Below are 17,559 nucleotides of genomic sequence, written 5' to 3' on the forward strand. Positions count from 1 at the left end.
GAAGTCCCTTGTCCAGATGGTTGGTGTTGTACACCAGCCCCATACTCCATCGGGAGCGATCCGATAGGATTGTTGAACAAGCTCAAGTCACTGAAACCTATTTCCATACCAAGCGGGGTTTGGCCATGAGCCGTAGCGGTATCAGGTATCGATGAATGATCTGAGGCAGCATCGATATCGTGCTGAAACGGAGTTCCTGTCGCTGAGGAGTCTGAGCTAGACGCTGGTGAAGGTCGAAAACCGAACGGTGTGCCTCCATCAAGGGATACGTGACGGCTATGTGGGCCTGAAGTGAGAAAGTCGGTGTTTGTGACAAGATTGAGAGGTGCGGGGTATGGATCCGACGGAAAGATGGGTGGTTGATCACCGGAAACATTGGATGTGTCATACGGTGATGATGCGGAGAAGTACGAAGCAGGTTGTTGCTGTTCGTTGGGATTGGGTGAGCGAGAAGAGCGATTTGCGTATGCAACTGCAAAGTCCGCGCTCTGACTGGGCGAGTTTCGAAGTGAAGGAGAGGTGGTTAGGCCGCTGTGAGGATAAGGAGGTTGCAGATTCTCGCCGAGGGTAGCGCCTGGAGAACGGTTCCACCGTCGGGAGTCGACCCCACCACTGCTTTCGAGGGAGGCTAGCCGCTTGTTCTCCTCCTTGAGCTCTCTGATCTCATCACGCGAGTCCCGTAGAGCGTCTTGTAATCGGCGCACTGCACCCTCGAGGCTTGTAACTACGTAGGAAAAAAAAAACGCGTTGCGATTCATTCAGTGCGCATGTTCGACAAGATGGAAAGTCCATCAGAAGGGAGAGGGGGAAGGGGAGGGGCGTCGCTTACCGGTTTCCTCGAGGTTCGCTATGTATTGAGTACGTCTAGCCCTAAATGCGGCTTGTGCATCTGCATTCTTTCTTCTGCGCATTAGTGCAGCAGTCTTTGGCGACGGTGGTTGCTCATCGTGAGACAGCGATTCCGAAAGGTGTAATGACTCAACGTCGAGGTCAGATGGGATCGAGGTTTGACGGGGTTGGGATGCCGGAGGTTTAGGCATGAGTAAAAGACTAACTCGGACGTTCCTTGGGGACACGTCGAGGCAAGATCGCAAGCCAAGAAGGGGTTGCAAGGGGAGAGATGGAGAAATGGAAGCTAAGCGTTGGAAGTTTTTGAGATGTGTGTGGGTTGGATACAATGACCAAGAAAGGCAACTTTGATTTGAATTGCTTCACGGAATGAGAGTCCGTTGAAAGGCCATCATCACCTTGTGTGTGCATGTGGAGGAAAAAAAAACGAACGAACAAACGATACAACGATTGATTCCTGGAGACTTAAAATAATTACAGAAGACGTCGAAACTCTCCTGTCGCGGTTGTCGCGATATCGATCTCGGGGCTAAAGTCCCACTTAAAAAAAAGTCAAAGGGAGCAAGGAGAAACCGCTCAATTGAGAAAACAGCAATCTCTGGACATGTTCAAAACATTTCAAGCAACACCCAAAAATCCAAAAAAAAACATTCGAGGAAACTGCTTGGAGTGCACAGCCACGGGCGCATTGAGATAGGCTCGCAGTCGGTGGCCTGCCCCACTCGCAGTCACCTAAGATAACACGATACATTGAGACGAATCATTCGGTGCTGGGTGCAATATCGATAGGTGCGAGAAGATCGAGTGTTGGATGCACTATGAGCTAGGAGACGTAATGACCCGTTGCAATTGCCTGACCCTCCCCGGCATTCGAATTCATCCTTAGTGCAGTGGCATTGATGTGATTGACTTTCGATATGTACGTACGTACCTTGGGACCCTACAAGTCCATCAAAATCATATCATCCAGTACGGGGAGGGGGCCCATCTCAATACTACAACTGCTCCTTCCAATCGAGTACTCATTCTCTCCTTACCAGCACGAATTCAGAACCTTCGATCCGTTTCACAAAACAATCTCGGGGGAGTTTGTGTAAAAAACCGCTCACCCCGGAAACAAGCGTGATATTTTTCTTCCACCCCTTCAGCGGATGGCTCTCTGATGCATGAAACTAGGTCCGCACCCGGCCGCACAGCTTATCGCTTATGTTTCAATTTCCTCTTCTTGGTCCTCCAGCATCATATCAAAAACTTGCCCATGGCCACGCTCGTCAAGTATGCAAGCGACCTGTCGCCGTTGCGCCCCATTGACAGCAAGGTACCCACTTCCTTCCGAACACATCTCTAACCTTCGAGTCCTGCCACGGGGAACATCATGCGCTGGAATCTAGGGGGATCATCAGGACAAAGGTTCGCCAATGGAGGAGCCGTTGAACGGGCTATGGACGAGCTTTTGACGTACTTGTCCATTCTGCACTGCCTCTGAGAGCTGAAGCACCCAAGTCTCCCGATGTGTCGCCGGGAGCATCCCTTCGATTGGTTGATATGGGATTTTGGCTGGGGTATGGTCAAAGTGAGTCAGGTACGCCGCGCCTTAGCAATCACATCCAATTCATTACGTTCATCAGCAGCTTCGAAGGAAACATGTTAAATATGAGAGTTGGCCTACCCTGAGCACGTAAGAGCATCACCATCGAGAAATCGTCAAAAAAATCATAGTCAAGCAGCTCGAAGTGTATGTCTCTTGTGCGGCACTGCATAACATGAGCGATCACCGCTGATGGAGTCTGGTCGAGATCCCAATTAGGGTGCGTGGTTTTCAGCAAATATACTAACGAAAAATGATATATGTTATTGTCCGAGGCACGAAAAAATGAGTGAACAGCCTTCAAGAGCGGGGCTCACACAAAATGAAACTGTAACACGCCGATTAGGCAAGTTTTACGTACTCACCTACGTGTATACCATCCTCTTGTTTATGTCGTAAAGCAATGTATCGCTCGACACCCTCTGCCTAATAATGAATCAGTCTTGGGCGGTGCCGCTTGAATGACCCTCAAACTTTTTACCGTTTCAATGATACGCTCCTTATGCGTAATTATCGATCGCCCATCATTACCAGTGTTTCGGAATCGGATCCGTGATTCTGATGCATTCCGTCCCTCAAGCAGGGGATCAGTATTGACCTCGGCACTTCGCACGACGGCACCGCTCGCGGTAATGAGGATTCCCTGACATTTCTCAATAATATCCTCCAGTAAGGATACTAAATTCCTATCGGTCATTGCAGCAAGAACTGCTGTCCGCTCCGCTTCAGCTTGATCAAGGTCATTCTCGGTCTTCGTGAGTGTATGATGGGTGGATCTAGCCTGAATGACGGAGTAGGGGAATGCGCACCACAGATACATCGAGCGAACCGCTCGCCTCTCTGCTGCTAGGCTCAGGCGAGCTTGCCTTGCTTGCACGCGGGGATTGGGCATCAGCGGACTTCTTGTTCAGAAAGGAACGTGCAGTCGCGATCACGGTTTTGACACTGTCGAATGGTTGAGCAATGACGTCTGAGGGCGATACGGGAGGGATTGGGCCAGTGAACCAACGATCAAGTGTGCTGGATGTCAGCCCATTTTCTAGGTATTCCAGGGCTTCAAGGGGGTCAAACGAAATGGCGCGCAGCTCGTTTCCACTCCCATCATTTGCTCTTATACTCTCTGAAATGCATTTAGTACTTCCAAGCGGCGTAGCATAGAAATGTGGAGAGCTCAAGCTTACCGCTCTTGAACCATTTCGCAAATTCAAAATATCGATGAAGCTCATTCTCAGCCTCTTTAGAGAGCCATTCAGAAAACTCAATGGCTTTTAATACTTGCTTAACGGCTTGCACGATGTCAGCTTCGCGGAGATGGAACAACTTATATTTTTGAGTCCTGCTCATCCCGACCAATCAATAAATTGGAAGCAAGGAATGATGGGTGCAACTTGCCAAAGCGACCATCCTTGGACTTGTTCCAGCACAACGACGAGTCTTTCGAGTGTCGGGACAAGCTTCCTTTCGGCAAATTCTTGAAGAGTCTTAAGCGTCCTACCCATCGTCGTCTCCCAATGAGATAAAGCCTGTGCAAATAATGAATGAACGATAACCGGCGTGAGAGCACGAGATGCTTTACACGCTCGGACAGCCGCCCTCCACTGGAAAAGAACTCGCGTATAGATGGAGGCCCTTTTCCGGTTAGCAAGAGCACCGTGAGATCCAAGAGAGCATCCCCAGACGTCGCTGGCGGTGAAAGTTGGGGATGAAATGCAGAGCAATCAGGTATGTGAGCTCACCGTCGCCATGAGCAGCCAGAATATTCTCTAAATGCCTCAGCCATTTTGCCCCTAACCCACGTGCGCCCTCTCTAGACTCAGTTCCCATCCAGGCTTCTTCCATTTCGTGAAGCACAGAAGCTGCAAACACAAGTAATTCCTTGATAGTTGTAGAGGCTCTGACCACGTCCCGCGTAATTTGCTGATGCAGCAAAGGTAGTTTAAGCGAGGCGGCCCGAGAGTTCGTTAGGGTCCCCAGACCACCGGAGGTTTCCAGAGTTGCAATGGCAAAAAGGTGCAGATCTGGCGCAGGTTCCGTGACGACATTGAATGGCAGGAGGGGAGGCGCATATACTGAGACCGGGGAACATTGAGTACCAAGGTGGATATAGCCCAACGGGTAGAACCCGTCTAAGAAGAAATGCAGATAGCCCCATGTATCCCCTACAATTAGTAGGCTTCGGTCCACTTCTTGAAACCAAAATGTGTAGTCTTCCCGTCGTCCAGTGTGGCCTAGCAAATTGAGAGCCAAGTCAGCAGCATTGATCGCCTTCGCAATTGACGCGCCAAATAGATCGGATGAAGACGAGGGTATCATCAAGGGATCCTTTTCGGGAGGAACAACTCTCGTTGCTGCCTGCATTGGCGGTCTTTGGAAGCCAACCCCGGCCTTTCTGGTGATCATCTGAATGACCATTGCACCACAAGCTTCCCGATATACTCACAAAGCACTTAAATCTGGAAGCACATGCTCAATGCGAGGCAACAGTCTCAGCACTGAATGAGCTGTTCCGGGCTGCGAAATTATCACCACTGACAATTCTAAACATCGAAAAAAGATGCTCACAATTTCCGTTCGATTAAACACATCTTTAAAAGCCGTGGGTGCTTTGGGGATCTTGGTTTCCACCCACCATAAATTAGAAACTAGTCTCTCTTCCTCAACGTTCTTTTCGGGAACAGCCAATGGAATCGACTTCAACAGGGCCCCATCATGCAATGAGTGGAAAGTGATCCTGGCCCCTCCATGTGCCACAACAATAGCAAGGGCTGCCTCGAAATGTTGTCAGTAATCTTTCTCCGACACACAACTGCTGCGGCCATACAGTCTGGACTCCAGCGGACGCAAGAGATTTCAGGATGTGGAGTAGAGGCGTCAAACTCATGGTCCCACACGGAAGTCTCCCGGAAAGACCTCAAAACCAGATGGTTCCTCTCTGCGATACGGGTGACTAAAACGAAAACATCGAGTTTCGGGCACCAAGCGGTGGGGTAGAGTTTGCTGCTTTGCGAAGTGAAGGACCAAGATTCAGGGAACTGTGTGGGATCATCAAGAATAGACCGATCTCCCAGATGTGCCATCATGGGCACATACGGGTTGAACACGCTAACGCTCTTTTCCTTTAGATGGCAATGCGCAGGCGCTCAGGCAGCTACTCAATTTAATTGGCATGAACACGTGTGCTTTACATAATTTTCGTTCTCATCGCGCTGCTTGACAGTGCGGAAAATCACTCGTTTTTTCCCCTGAGGCGTGCCAAACCAGTACTTAAGTAATCTCGTCCTAGATGAATTCGGTCACCTCTGCCAACTGGCTTGTGTTCTAGCTCACAACCTTTCCTCGGTACTGTGCAGCAACCTGTCGCGGCTTTATTCGAACCACTAAAAAAGATCATGCCGCGTAAAGGATATCGTCGCGTCTCACTGTAATCGCAATCATTATATTGAGACCATGCTCGATCTCTTCTGTCTCGTCCCAGAAGTGCACACTATCTGGTTTTAAGTTCGCCCCAAACTCTCAGTCGAAACGTGAGGCTTTCCACCGGACTTCGAAGTTTGATCGTCCCTGACCTAATTGACGGTTATGGTTTTCGTACAAATATTGTACGTTCCAATTGAGCGCCTAGGCAGGAATTGAAGTGGCGAGGAGCAGCCCAACCCCCAAGGTAGACCCTTTCCAACTTTCTGAACGTTCCACATAGGTAAATTCCTTGTCTATCACCCTGTTATGTTGCCGGCCTATTGAGTCCAGTTGGGTGCCTGTCGGCGCCTTTGGCACGAGGGTGAGATGTATACTGATACATTATGACAAGCATAGAACAAGGTACAACGCTATTCCAGTGTTCAAAGAAAGATCGAATAATCTTCGTCAGAGATTGGGTAGAAACATCAGCGCGGCAGGCGATGTCACTTGAATGATCACAATGAGGTGCGTCTGTGAGCGGCACGATCCATGTATGTATATATAGCTCGGATGGCGTGATGGACACCGTCCTCCTGAAAATGATCGAAATAAGCAATGATCGAGTAAGTTGCGGAACAGCTCACCATTCGGACTTTCTCGCCCACTGCGGCCGCCTTCTCCTTCATCACACTGAAGCAAAAAGGTCAATCCTGACTCTGTGTCAGATATCATGGTGATGAATAACTACCGATCAGACGTGGCCTTAATCAATGCAGCAGAAATATCCGAGCTGCCAAGGTTATCTATGCGCAGTCCAGCGCCAAGCTTGTGAACACGGGTTGCCCAAAAGAATTGGTCCCTAGAATAATGAAGTGATGAATATGTATCTCCGCATTTCGGTGATTCGAAGAAGCGTACCCGAACCAGGGCTTGATGAGGGTGGGTATCCCCGCTTTGAACGATGGTTGATAACGAGGGTAAAACGGACACGGTTGAGAATCTTACCTCGCAGACTGGCGCCAGTTGTTCCAGCACCACCGTGATGTAAAGCCGCATCCAATTGAGGAAAGAGCCAATCATGCGGCACCTTGTCCAGCTAATGGCGCACTCTGAGCATCGAGTGATGGGATAGGGGGACTGAAACTTACGGAGAAACATTCAGGAGGGACTGGTAATGGTTCCGCGTTCTTATCCTTGGATAAACGATCCGACCATCCTTTGCTGATGATAGCACGAACCCCAGCTGCATACTAGCAGTTAGACATCAACGAGGACCCAAAAGAATGATCGGTCACCTTTGATGACTCCTTTATAAATGGAGCGCGTCATTGCGTGAGGATTTGGAACAACAATGGATCCAAAGCCAATGTAGACAAGTGGAACACCATCATGCTTGGCCTTCGCTATGAACTCCAGCAGTTCAGGTGATGGCGTCCACTTCAAATCCGGATTATCGAGAAACCAGTACCCTGATACCGTAATGAGGTCGGACCAATCGAGGGGTTTCGGAACGACAGATGGAGAGAAGTTGTAGATGAAGGGAATCTTTGGGATCATCGTTTGCCACTCGCACGTTGACGAAAATTATGATATTCTCTTACCTTTGTCTGCGCAAGCGTTTCGAGGTCAGTTTTCGGTATCTGCAATACCTTCTTCCGCCAACGGTTGACTTGACCTGACATTGCCGTCCAAAATATGTTATCAAAAATCACTGACGGGTAGTAAAATATGAGATGACTCAGTCCATCCAATCACGTCATTAAAGCTCACCATATCTACGATGTTTAAGGTCCAGACCGCTACCTAAGTAACGAATATACATCACCAGGAGACCACATACGTAGAATAATTAAAGGATCCAGATATCTGCCCGAAAGATCAGCATCGCTATCAGGTGCATTATCCCACACGTACCTCCACAGGTGGGGTGAGAAATGCATGGGGATACGCGGATGTTCTTGTCCATCTGCGATGAAGTGTCATGAGTCCCACATAACTCCATCGAGCAATATCACCTACGGCATAGTGAATGCTCGGATGTACGGTATATCTGCGAAAGGGTCAAGTTTCGAGAGAAAGTGGCGGGGACCATGCTTACTTAAAGCCTCAGCAATGTGGACACCCGCCATTGCGGATGGACTAAGGCCGTGAATAGTGCTTTAGGACCATCGAAGAGAATTAAAACAAATTTCCTTGACAAACCTCTCGATCAAGACGTCCGCATCCTGGCAATTATTCCAGGAATCATTCAACACTGTAATACAGGTGCATGAGTGAGGTTGCGCTGTCACTCTTATGTGAATTGACCCACAATCGTTAAGCCACCCTCGGAACTGAGCAGATCGACGATCAGAATCTGCTGCTCTGGCGAGTTAAGTGCGAATAACTCACCTGGCCAATGCTTTCTCTGAAAAAGTGCGGAGAAAATAACTTATCAAACAATCTCAGAGGAGACTATGGGGGAATGCAGATGAAGGCTAAAACTAACAGAATGCTCGACGCTGAGTTTCATGAGAGCAGTCGGATCGCCGCCAGCAGTGCGGTGGTTAACGCCAAATCCAGTTACCCAATCCTTGTATTCTTCATGTGTGACGATAGTGGCTGTATGTCCTTCAGCAATAAGTCCTCGGCAAAGTGAAATATAGGGTCTGTATGTTCGAAATTACGAGTTCTGAAGGACTGCGGTAGATGAGGAGGCGACTCACTGAACATCGCCCCGACTCCCAATGGTTAGACACACAAAATGACGGCTTCTCATGGGAGGCAGCATATCCCTTGGCACATTGATAGGTTTAGGTATAATGGCAAGCGCGTCCTTAGTCATATCCTGCAGAGTCAGGACGCTGGATAATGATGCAAATGTTTGAGTAGCTCTGAAGGCATCGTGAGTTGGTTCAGCCGATTCCGGCGTCTTGGGATCGGATGCAATGCTGGTCAATTCGCTCGAAGATGAACTAGCCGACCTATGGAGTGTTTCGGACGCGGAGGAGCTAGCATCCAAGTCACTGGAAAGCGAAGTATCCGCTCGAGGGAGGGAAGGTAGAGTAGGGGCGCGGCTCAGGGCTCTGTCTCTGACTGAATTGATTCTCCTAATGTAGTTATCCCGAACGTGCTGTCCGCTGAGAGCGAAGTGGATCACTTGATGACCCTTTATTTCAATGCTGAGGGAGTGATGACCAAATAGGGTTGAAGGATGTGCTTTTGCTTCGTTCACATCCTTCGTAGGATATCGCAAACGTATATTGGAACTGGTGTATGATTTACTCCAGCTGCAAGCATAAGAATAAATTTAATGGATCACACAGGAATGTGCTGAACTCACAAGCAAATGTAGTCTTGGCTGACAACTAAATATCCTGCACAGCATATTCGCCCTTGCAGCCAAGCCCGGTGAACTGCAGATGAATACACAGCTAAGTAATCCCACCCTTCACGACAAGTTCAAACTTACTAAACAACTCGGCATCAGGTTTTAGCGCAAAAGTCGTTCTCATTTTACGCTCGAGTGCGGCTTCACGGGTTTCGGGGGTGCTCTTCAAAGAAATGCTTCCCTTGGAGGACGCATCGGCTAATCCTCTCTCTGAATCATCAGCGAATGACAGACTGGAGTGGTACAAGATAAGCCAACGATCGTCATACGAGATGGAAACGTACGGGCCAAAATCAAGAGTAACAATATTCGCTTGGGCCGGTAGTGGGAGATCGGGCCTGAGGGAAAGCTCCTCCTTCCGCTTCTTGACAATGTCCGCAAGAACATATCCCGCACCCGGTTTCTGAACAACAAGAACTTTGAAATCACGCATCCATGAAGCGGTGGGACGGGTATCCCCCAGCATATCGTTTGTTTGCTCCTGTGAGATAGTGAAGCTGATCAGGATCCCAATATCCAGAAATGGTTGGCACGAAGTTGATTCGATGCGATGGAGGGGGATACAAGTCCTGATACCGGCCTCGCGTTTGGCCTCAGAACAAAGTTGGTCTCCATAGAGGTGGTCGTCCCGACGCTGTCTGTACATGAAGACAGCATCTTTGATTTCGCGATGCCAATCGATTGCGGCTTCACTAGTGTCAAACTCGAAACGCGCAGTCATTGGCCCTTTCTCTTTGTCGAAGAGCTTTTATGGAGAAGATCAAACATCACTTCTAGCAGAACGAATTAATGAACACGAACCAGTGACATCGAAGTCGGCTCCGAACTGTCATAATCAAGAACCTTCAAGACGCCCGAAACTAAGCTCGTTCATAGTTAAGGCACTTGACCTGGATGGCATAGGAAAGCAAGCTCACGCAAAATCGACCTCAATGGACGGATCCGTGATCCCTCCGAAGAATCTTTATACAAAGAGAGCATATCGTGAGAGAGTTCTAACCATCGTCGTTGTTTTCGATGGAAGGATTTCCGGAAGATGATGGTTCCAGACTTTATGACGTCTGGTTTGGGCGCCAAGTCGGGGCGAGTGGATAGAAGAGACGCATGAAATGTTACTCGATGTGAAGTAACATGGACCATGCCCTTAAGGGACCGATCAGCATTCAACAAAGGCTGGAGCATTCGAAGACATACTAGGATTGTAGTATCTGATAGCAAGGCCGCGTCTGATTCTTTGATGAGGACCTCCTCTTCACCTTCTCTCGTGAATTTGCCAAACTCTGTTTGGATCACTTTCAACGCCAAGCTTGGGTCAGTACTGGTGGGACGAGGGGCTGGCGACAAATGTGGTTCTTCATTCATATACGCCACAGGGGGTAAATTGTACGAGTTGACAGCGAGTTGTCCTAAACGGCCAAACACACTGCCATCGTCGATCGGGTTCGGTTCCCTGCTTGGGGGTTCGGGTTCGGATCCGTCTTCCTGATCCGGTCCATCGCTCGTCATTGGCTTTGATTCAGTACTGTCGCTCTCGTCGGATTCATCATCATCGTCCTCAAACTTGGATGCAGCGTGAAGCATTGGCCAAAATGATGTCTGGCCCACTCCAGTGAAGTGTTCGGGATCACCTTGCAGTAACTTGGACCACGTCGAATCCAACGAGTCAGACTTTGCAGGAGGTGGAGGCTTGTCCATGTTGGCTGTGAATGTTTAAAGGGGAGGTGGCAAGTGGCCGAATTAATGCTTGTCATTGAGTAACTTAATTCACAGTTCTTCTCTGCGTGTAAAGTTTGTATTTCCGATCCTTGCTTACTGGTTCGCTCGGTCTATGACGAATGCCTCCGCTGGCAACGAGCGCAACGGCTCTGCATGGGATTCAAGGTTCGTAAGCGTTGCGTAAGCGCCGTTACGCGTACCTTATTGACTTTATTTGGCAGTTCGGCACCGGCATTTGCCACACAACCTCACAACCTCAACCATTTGTACCATATTCAACCGCGACTTTGTCGTCTCAAGCCGGGCTGTTGCTTTTGGCAATACCCCTGCGAAACCGGCGAACTGTACATATCGGGGGCCCAACTACCGCCTTCACCGAACCATCCCCGGTGGGATCGGTCATGATAGTCCCGTCTCTCAGGATCCGGGTGACAAATATCGACTCTGCTGTCGTGCGGAATGCCAACTTTGTCCTAGATGACACCACCCTTCCACGTGTCCCTGTCATACGCGTGTTCGGTCAGCTGGAAACTGAGAGCACAATTTGTAATGCTTGTGTACATGTCCATCAAGCTTTCCCATACTTGTACATTGAATACAACGGTTCCAGAGACCCCGATACTGGTATGAGTCGGACCCCCCCCCTTACGATGCTCAAGGATGACCTTCTCAATGTAGTAAAGAAGTATATTAGAAACTTGAGGAACTCGATTAATATCGCGCTCGCTGTCTCGCAGAGACGACCTCCTCAGTCACAGGCCGACTGGCGTTACGTTAGGCACATTCTTTTTGTCAAAGGAGTCCCTTTTTATGGCTTCCATTGTGCTTATCAGCCCTATCTCAAGATTCTGCTGTGTGATCCTGCGCTTGTTCAACGGCTTGCGACCATTCTCCGTGCTGGTTCTATCCTGAATACTAAGTTTCCGGTATATGAAACCCATTTGGGCTATATATTGCAATTTATGTGCGACTTCGGTCTATACGGATGTGGACGGATGGACGTTGGAGATGCTTTTCTCAGAGGAGATGTAGATCATGAAGGTATTTTGTAAAACTATTCCATGGTTCCCACACAAATGAGTAATCTCAACTCGTAGTATTACCCCACTTTGATTCATCCCAATTTAAAGTTTCTCCACTTACCAAGGCTACGCGTTCCTTGCTGGAATTCGATGTCGTTACCCACCAGATACTCAACAGGAGGCTACTTACGGCACGGCCTCTCCCTGACACTCTGCGCATTCCCAGGCTCCTATCGTCGGACCAATCATTAGATTCGATGAAAGCAATGGTAACCCCAGAGCCCCTTGTCCAAAGCATACGCGAACTGTGGGAAGATGAACGCAACAGGCGATTGAAGCTCGGATTGGACCCTTCACCTCCGCCTCCCTCAGATGATGTTGAGCATCGCGAGGGAGGTTCTGGCTGGAGAGGAAAGGTCCGCGATTTCGAAGATTTGCAACGCCGCATGGAGGACGAGAGGGCTAGTTGGCATGAACGTGTTGCAGAGCCATGGGAGGCACTCACCTGGAGCACTTTTGAAAGCGTTGAGATGCTCTGGGATCCGAAATACAGGACGCTGAGGCCCCCAATGGCGTCATCTGAAGCGAGTCAAGAATCTCCTGCCGAAGCTCTGGGATCCCAGAGTACTTCCCAGAATCCCTTTGAGTCACCGCCGGATTTCTTGGAAAGCGATGGTGAAGAAGAGCAGCCTGTAGAACAAGTGGACAAAGAGTTTCTTGGAACACAATCTTTCCAAGCAGAATTAAACAAAGAGCAAACATTCGCAACAAACGATGAACTTGAGCAACAAACTGAGCAGACCCCCGCTGAGGCAATCCCGCTGGGCGAGGAATTTAACGAGGATGGTACGCCAGACACCACACCGTCGAAACCTATCACAAGGTGAACTACACTGTTACCTCTTTCCTCTTGCTGATTCGTTATAGCTAATGCAATCCAGTAGCGCCCTGTGGGATTCAGCACCGTCTACGCCGATCAAAGCGCCCGACTTCTCTAAGGAAGAAGTACCTTCAGGCGGCGAGGTGTTGCAACGACACGCGTCCTCGCCAACTGCGGCTCAAAACACATTTGGCGGTCCACCAAAGGTCCCAACAAAAGTGGATACATCCAAGAACCAATTGTCCCAATCTTCGATGATCCGCTCTGGGGCCCTTTTGTCTGAGAGGTAAGACCTTTCAGTGGTGTAACTTCTAGATGATTTAACCCTCTATGAAGAAATTATGTTCCGACCAAATTGGAGCATTCCTCAAGTCTTGGTCCTCTGTCGCAACCGTCCTCTTCTGGACCAAGTTTGTCGCAGCACATCTCTGTTGGCAGTGGTGATCGCTCTATAAAGCGCAGACGAGTAGGCAATCTCGTATCATGGAGCGAAAGTCCTAGAGGAGCCTCGTCTCCGTCAAATTCATCATGTAGGTTCGCGTGGCGCCGATCGGAACAAGTGGTCTAACGGTCAGCACGCGTGACATGCTCCGCGGTGTTTTAGTTCCTCCACCAAGTTTAGCTGAAGATGCCTTCATTTACGGTGTGCCGGCTCCCACCATTGAAGAACTCCTTTCAACAAGGGGTTCCTTTGGTCTTCCGAGTGCCATCCACGGGGACCCTTTCTATTCCAGTCCTGCAGATCGACCCACACGCGCTATGGAAGTAGCAGGACGGTCTTTCTTGATAAGCGGGAACGGGCTTACCTCCTTGCTGGGATGGGAAGATGATGAGATAGCCCCGGGGAGCGGTTTGGTCGACAGTGTCATAGGTCAACACACTTCTTGCGTGCTTGAAGATTTGGGTGCGGGTAATGTGGGATGGGAGTATGCAGGCCAACCTCCTCCTCCTAGCGAAGTTCGCAACTGGATAAGAAAATACCCCAAATCTGTCCATACACCATTGTTGCCTCGTGTTCCGAACAGATCGCAGGTGATTATTAAAAGTTCAACATCGCGAAGTCTCGCTGATGTTCCGACCGAAGATTTTCAGACCGACTCCAATTACTCAGGCACCTCAACTGAAATCACACATTCCACATGGCGCCAAACGTCAGAATCAGAGCATGTCCGTCATGGCATTGGAAATATTTGGTATGTCTGGCGATCATCGTGTGCTTCCTCCATTATTCGAGTTCATCGTTATCCGCAGCATGTTCATCAGGAAACAAGCTTCCTGACCCGGTTACTGATCCGATTCTGGCCGTTTTCTACTGCTACCAGTCGACAATTGACCCTGATGATCGTCGAGCATCTTATATTCGCGGTATAATAGCTGTTCGAAGCGCCACGGTGACAGAAAGACGTCTTGGGCTTTTTGGAATCCACATCGTTGACGACGAGTTGAGCTTAATCAACGCTCTAGAGGATACTGTGCATGAACTTGATCCAGACGTGTTAACTGGATGGGAACTTCAGAATAGCTCATGGGGTTATATCTCCGAACGCGTTAGGCATGAATTCTGTGAGATGTGATATCTTTCTTCTGGGAGTTTTTGACCGACCAATTTACGGATCCTAGCTGTGAGCCTTTCTAGTATGGTATCAAGGGTCATAGAGTCTGAGGGCCGAGGCCACGGTGCATCTTCTGATTGGTCCAAAACTCACGATACGATGTTCAAAACTACGGGCAGACACGTGTTAAACATTTGGTCCCTTTTCCGATCCGAACAAACATTCACATCTTATACTTTCGAGAACAACGTGTTCCAAATCCTACAACGACGGTATGCACCCTAGGCTGGAGCTATTTTCAGGGGGTTCATCAACTCCACAGGACGCCGCGATATTCCAGTGGTACACTTGGAGCATGGTACCACAGTGATATCCCCGCCCGTACGGCTCGAGTATTCGAATACTTTTACGAGAGAACGGCTGTGGTCATAGATATGATCGACGAAATGGATGTGATAACTAAAAATTCGTAGGCTTATTTATCTGTCATTTTGGTATCATGACATTTTCGTGTTTGTAGAGAATTCGCGCGGATCTTTGGTGTAGATTTCCTCTCAGTCCTGACGCGTGGATCGCAGTTCAAGGTGGAAGCCTTTATGTTTCGGCTTGCAAAGCCGGAAAATTTTGTGTTGATTTCTCCAAGTCGAGAAGACGTACGTCATTTCCTTTGTGGATGGTGTTGGGTAAATGCTGAACAATTTATCAGGTGGGTCGTCAGAATGCCGCTGAGTGTATCCCAATGATTATGTAAGTAGAACTGCTGGACCGCTTCGGGGAATCAACTAACTTTGTTCTCAGGGAACCTTCATCCGCATTCTACAAAAGCCCTCTCCTCGTACTTGATTTCCAATCCCTCTATCCTTCGGTTATGATCGCTTATAACTATTGCTATTCTACTTGTCTGGGACGCATCCGACTATTTAAAGGCAAAAACCAATTGGGTATCACAGAATTGAACCTTCCGGAAGGGCTCATTGAGTACCTAAAGGACTACATTCACAGTAAGCACGAGTTGCAATACTAGATGTCTCTGCGCTGAGTGACCGCATTAGTCGCAGCAAACGGTTTAATATATGTCAAGCCCTCCGTACGCAAAAGCCTGCTGGCCAAAATGCTGGAAGAGCTTCTGGATACACGGGTGATGGTAAAGCAAGCTATGAAGCGTGCCAAAGGAGACAAGGCATTATCGTGTGTTTTTCACAGAGTATTGTAGCATACTGAAAATCCGTGTTAGATCCTGATGAAAATCCTTGATGCGAGACAGTTGAGCCTCAAATACATAGCAAACGTCACCTATGGATATACTAGTGCCAGCTTCTCTGGACGGATGCCCTGCGTAGAAATTGCCGATAGCATAGTGGAATCTGGGCGACAGACGTTAGAGAAGGTTATTCTGTATTCCAAGTTCACTGCATTCAGTTGATTGACAGTCTTACCAGGCTATCGATCTCATTGATGGGACCCCTGCATGGGGAGGTCGAGTCGTTTATGGTGACACAGATTCCCTCTTTGTCTCATTACCCGGAAAAACGAAAGCAGAAGCATTCCGGATTGGCCAGGATATCGTGAACAAGGTTACGGCATTAAATCCATGCCCTATCAAACTTAAATTCGAGAAGGTGGGTCGTTAATTGGCCGGCAGCCATGAAATCAGAGACCTGAGTGGTCCGCTGAAGGTGTATTTTCCATGTGTACTGATGGCAAAGAAGCGTTACGTGGGGTTCAAGTACGAAAGCCCTGATGACGTTGAGCCCGTCTTTGACGCAAAGGGGATTGAGACCGTGCGGCGTGATGGAGTGCCTGCTCAAGCGAGGATGCTCGAGACCTGTCTGAAGTAAGGCGGTTCTTTGAATCTGCGAATTATGAATGTTAAGTCCACCCAGGATCCTATTTCGAACACAAGATCTTAGTCAAGTCAAAGAATACTGCATTCAGATGTGGACTCGTCTGCTCGCAGGAAAAGTTTCTATACAAGACTTTGCCTTCTCGAAAGCAGTCAGATTAGGAACGTACAGGTCTGCTCATTTGCTGCTTTTCAAGTGAATGCAGCTCATTAGCACTTCAGCGAATCCGCACCTCCAGTTCCTGGTGCAGTTGTGGCAGCGTTGCAAGTCAAGAAAGATTCAAGAAACGAGCTTTACGGGGATCGTGTGCCTTATGTTATTACCAGAGGCAGTCCAAAGACCCGACTTGCGGATCGTGCGCACAGTCTAGATGAAGTAATTTGGCATGAGCGTGATGGGTAAGTTTCGACTCCAGAAGGCCTCACACTTATCCTCAGACTTTCATCAGGAAAGAGCCACTCTACCTTGATGCGGTGTACTACATCGAGAGAGTCCTGATACCCCAATCAATCGCGTCTTTGAACTTATTGGCGCAGATGTCACTCTTTGGTACAAGACTATGCCTAAGGTCGTTCGCGCAGAAAGCGCTGAGGGCCCTGTGGAGATCATTAGGTCTCCCAGTAAAGGGGCTAAATTTAAAATTGATTCTCATTTTCGCAAGCTCAGCTGTGTCTCGTGTGGCAAACTGTCCGATGCTGACGGTGAGCTCGACACACTGTGTTTCCTTCCTAATACTCTCAATACTTCCTCTTTCAGAGTTGTGCTCTTCATGTAGAGCGAATAAAAAGGAGGTTTTGCTGTCGTTGACCACAAGGCTGCGGGACGCAGAGTACAAGCTTTCGTCGGCACTCACCATATGCGGGTCTTGTAGTGGTATCCCTCCGATTGAAGGGAACCAATGCGAATCTTATGACTGTCCTTGGTTCTTCGAGAGGCACCGTGCCGAAGATGACGCTGAAAAAATGGCGGGGATCTGGGATGCGGTGATGCGCCTCCAACTGAGTTGAGCAACGGATTATTGTGGAAGTTGACTGATGTGACACCAGTCCCTTGAAAGCCATCCATGGAAGCTGAGAGCTTCTGACAGTTCATGTGTGCCACATCCGTTACCAGTGTGTGTCATGGTTCTTACATAAAATAACCATCATGCAATTATGCACGCAGTAGGGGCTTCATGTTCATTATGTAATGAATTTTGTAGAGACAGAAAGCCCTAGCTGGTCTCTTGGTTTTTGTGCGCGACACGTGTCATGGATCTCACCAAAATCACAAAATCAACGATTCGTTTCTTAAATGGCGGAAAAGACAAAAACTATCATCACTGCATGTATATCGCAG

General features: G+C 48.7%; 4 protein-coding genes across 4 annotated transcripts; 1 reads left to right on the forward strand and 3 right to left on the reverse strand.

Annotated features, from left to right (window-relative positions):
* Window positions 1-638: 638 nt before the first annotated feature.
* EI90DRAFT_2887469 (uncharacterized protein) lies at window positions 639-911 on the reverse strand (the record flags this gene model as incomplete). Its single annotated transcript, XM_039053972.1, has 2 exons — window positions 639-724; window positions 830-911. Coding segments are annotated over 2 exons (168 nt in total), but the record flags the coding sequence as incomplete, so codon positions are not given.
* A 1,142-nt stretch (window positions 912-2,053) lies between these two features.
* EI90DRAFT_3118809 (anaphase-promoting complex, cyclosome, subunit 4-domain-containing protein) lies at window positions 2,054-5,514 on the reverse strand (the record flags this gene model as incomplete). The annotated part of the gene is made up of 13 exons (XM_039063142.1): window positions 2,054-2,236; window positions 2,312-2,442; window positions 2,519-2,680; window positions 2,803-2,863; window positions 2,919-3,188; window positions 3,247-3,557; window positions 3,619-3,773; window positions 3,839-3,960; window positions 4,014-4,120; window positions 4,174-4,826; window positions 4,878-4,948; window positions 5,000-5,202; window positions 5,259-5,514. 13 exons carry the CDS (start codon window positions 5,512-5,514, stop codon window positions 2,054-2,056), a joined length of 2,685 nt encoding a protein of 894 aa, XP_038919838.1.
* An 837-nt stretch (window positions 5,515-6,351) lies between these two features.
* Window positions 6,352-10,901, reverse strand: EI90DRAFT_3118810 (uncharacterized protein; the record flags this gene model as incomplete). The annotated part of the gene is made up of 22 exons (XM_039063143.1): window positions 6,352-6,429; window positions 6,481-6,526; window positions 6,585-6,695; window positions 6,755-6,788; window positions 6,842-6,932; window positions 6,985-7,079; window positions 7,132-7,381; window positions 7,438-7,547; window positions 7,607-7,635; window positions 7,677-7,702; window positions 7,751-7,802; window positions 7,856-7,975; window positions 8,039-8,090; window positions 8,148-8,169; window positions 8,228-8,266; window positions 8,325-8,484; window positions 8,542-9,105; window positions 9,159-9,231; window positions 9,288-9,951; window positions 10,008-10,066; window positions 10,124-10,349; window positions 10,401-10,901. 22 exons carry the CDS (start codon window positions 10,899-10,901, stop codon window positions 6,352-6,354), a joined length of 3,402 nt encoding a protein of 1,133 aa, XP_038919839.1.
* Window positions 10,902-12,084: 1,183 nt separating this feature from the next.
* On the forward strand, window positions 12,085-17,500 carry EI90DRAFT_3279675 (uncharacterized protein). Its single transcript, XM_039066697.1, has 20 exons — window positions 12,085-12,827; window positions 12,886-13,110; window positions 13,161-13,354; window positions 13,429-13,856; window positions 13,909-14,017; window positions 14,076-14,387; window positions 14,445-14,649; window positions 14,700-14,846; window positions 14,898-15,030; window positions 15,084-15,124; window positions 15,176-15,378; window positions 15,430-15,569; window positions 15,612-15,764; window positions 15,817-15,996; window positions 16,054-16,211; window positions 16,261-16,392; window positions 16,443-16,619; window positions 16,670-16,712; window positions 16,778-16,922; window positions 16,978-17,500. Exons 1-20 carry the CDS (start codon window positions 12,202-12,204, stop codon window positions 17,226-17,228), a joined length of 4,002 nt encoding a protein of 1,333 aa, XP_038919840.1. The 5' UTR covers window positions 12,085-12,201; the 3' UTR covers window positions 17,229-17,500.
* Window positions 17,501-17,559: the final 59 nt, after the last annotated feature.

The sequence above is a fragment of the Cantharellus anzutake genome (genome assembly GCF_015039405.1).
Source record: "Cantharellus anzutake strain C23 chromosome Unknown EI90scaffold_9, whole genome shotgun sequence".
In the NCBI taxonomy this organism is placed as follows: domain Eukaryota; kingdom Fungi; phylum Basidiomycota; class Agaricomycetes; order Cantharellales; family Hydnaceae; genus Cantharellus; species Cantharellus anzutake.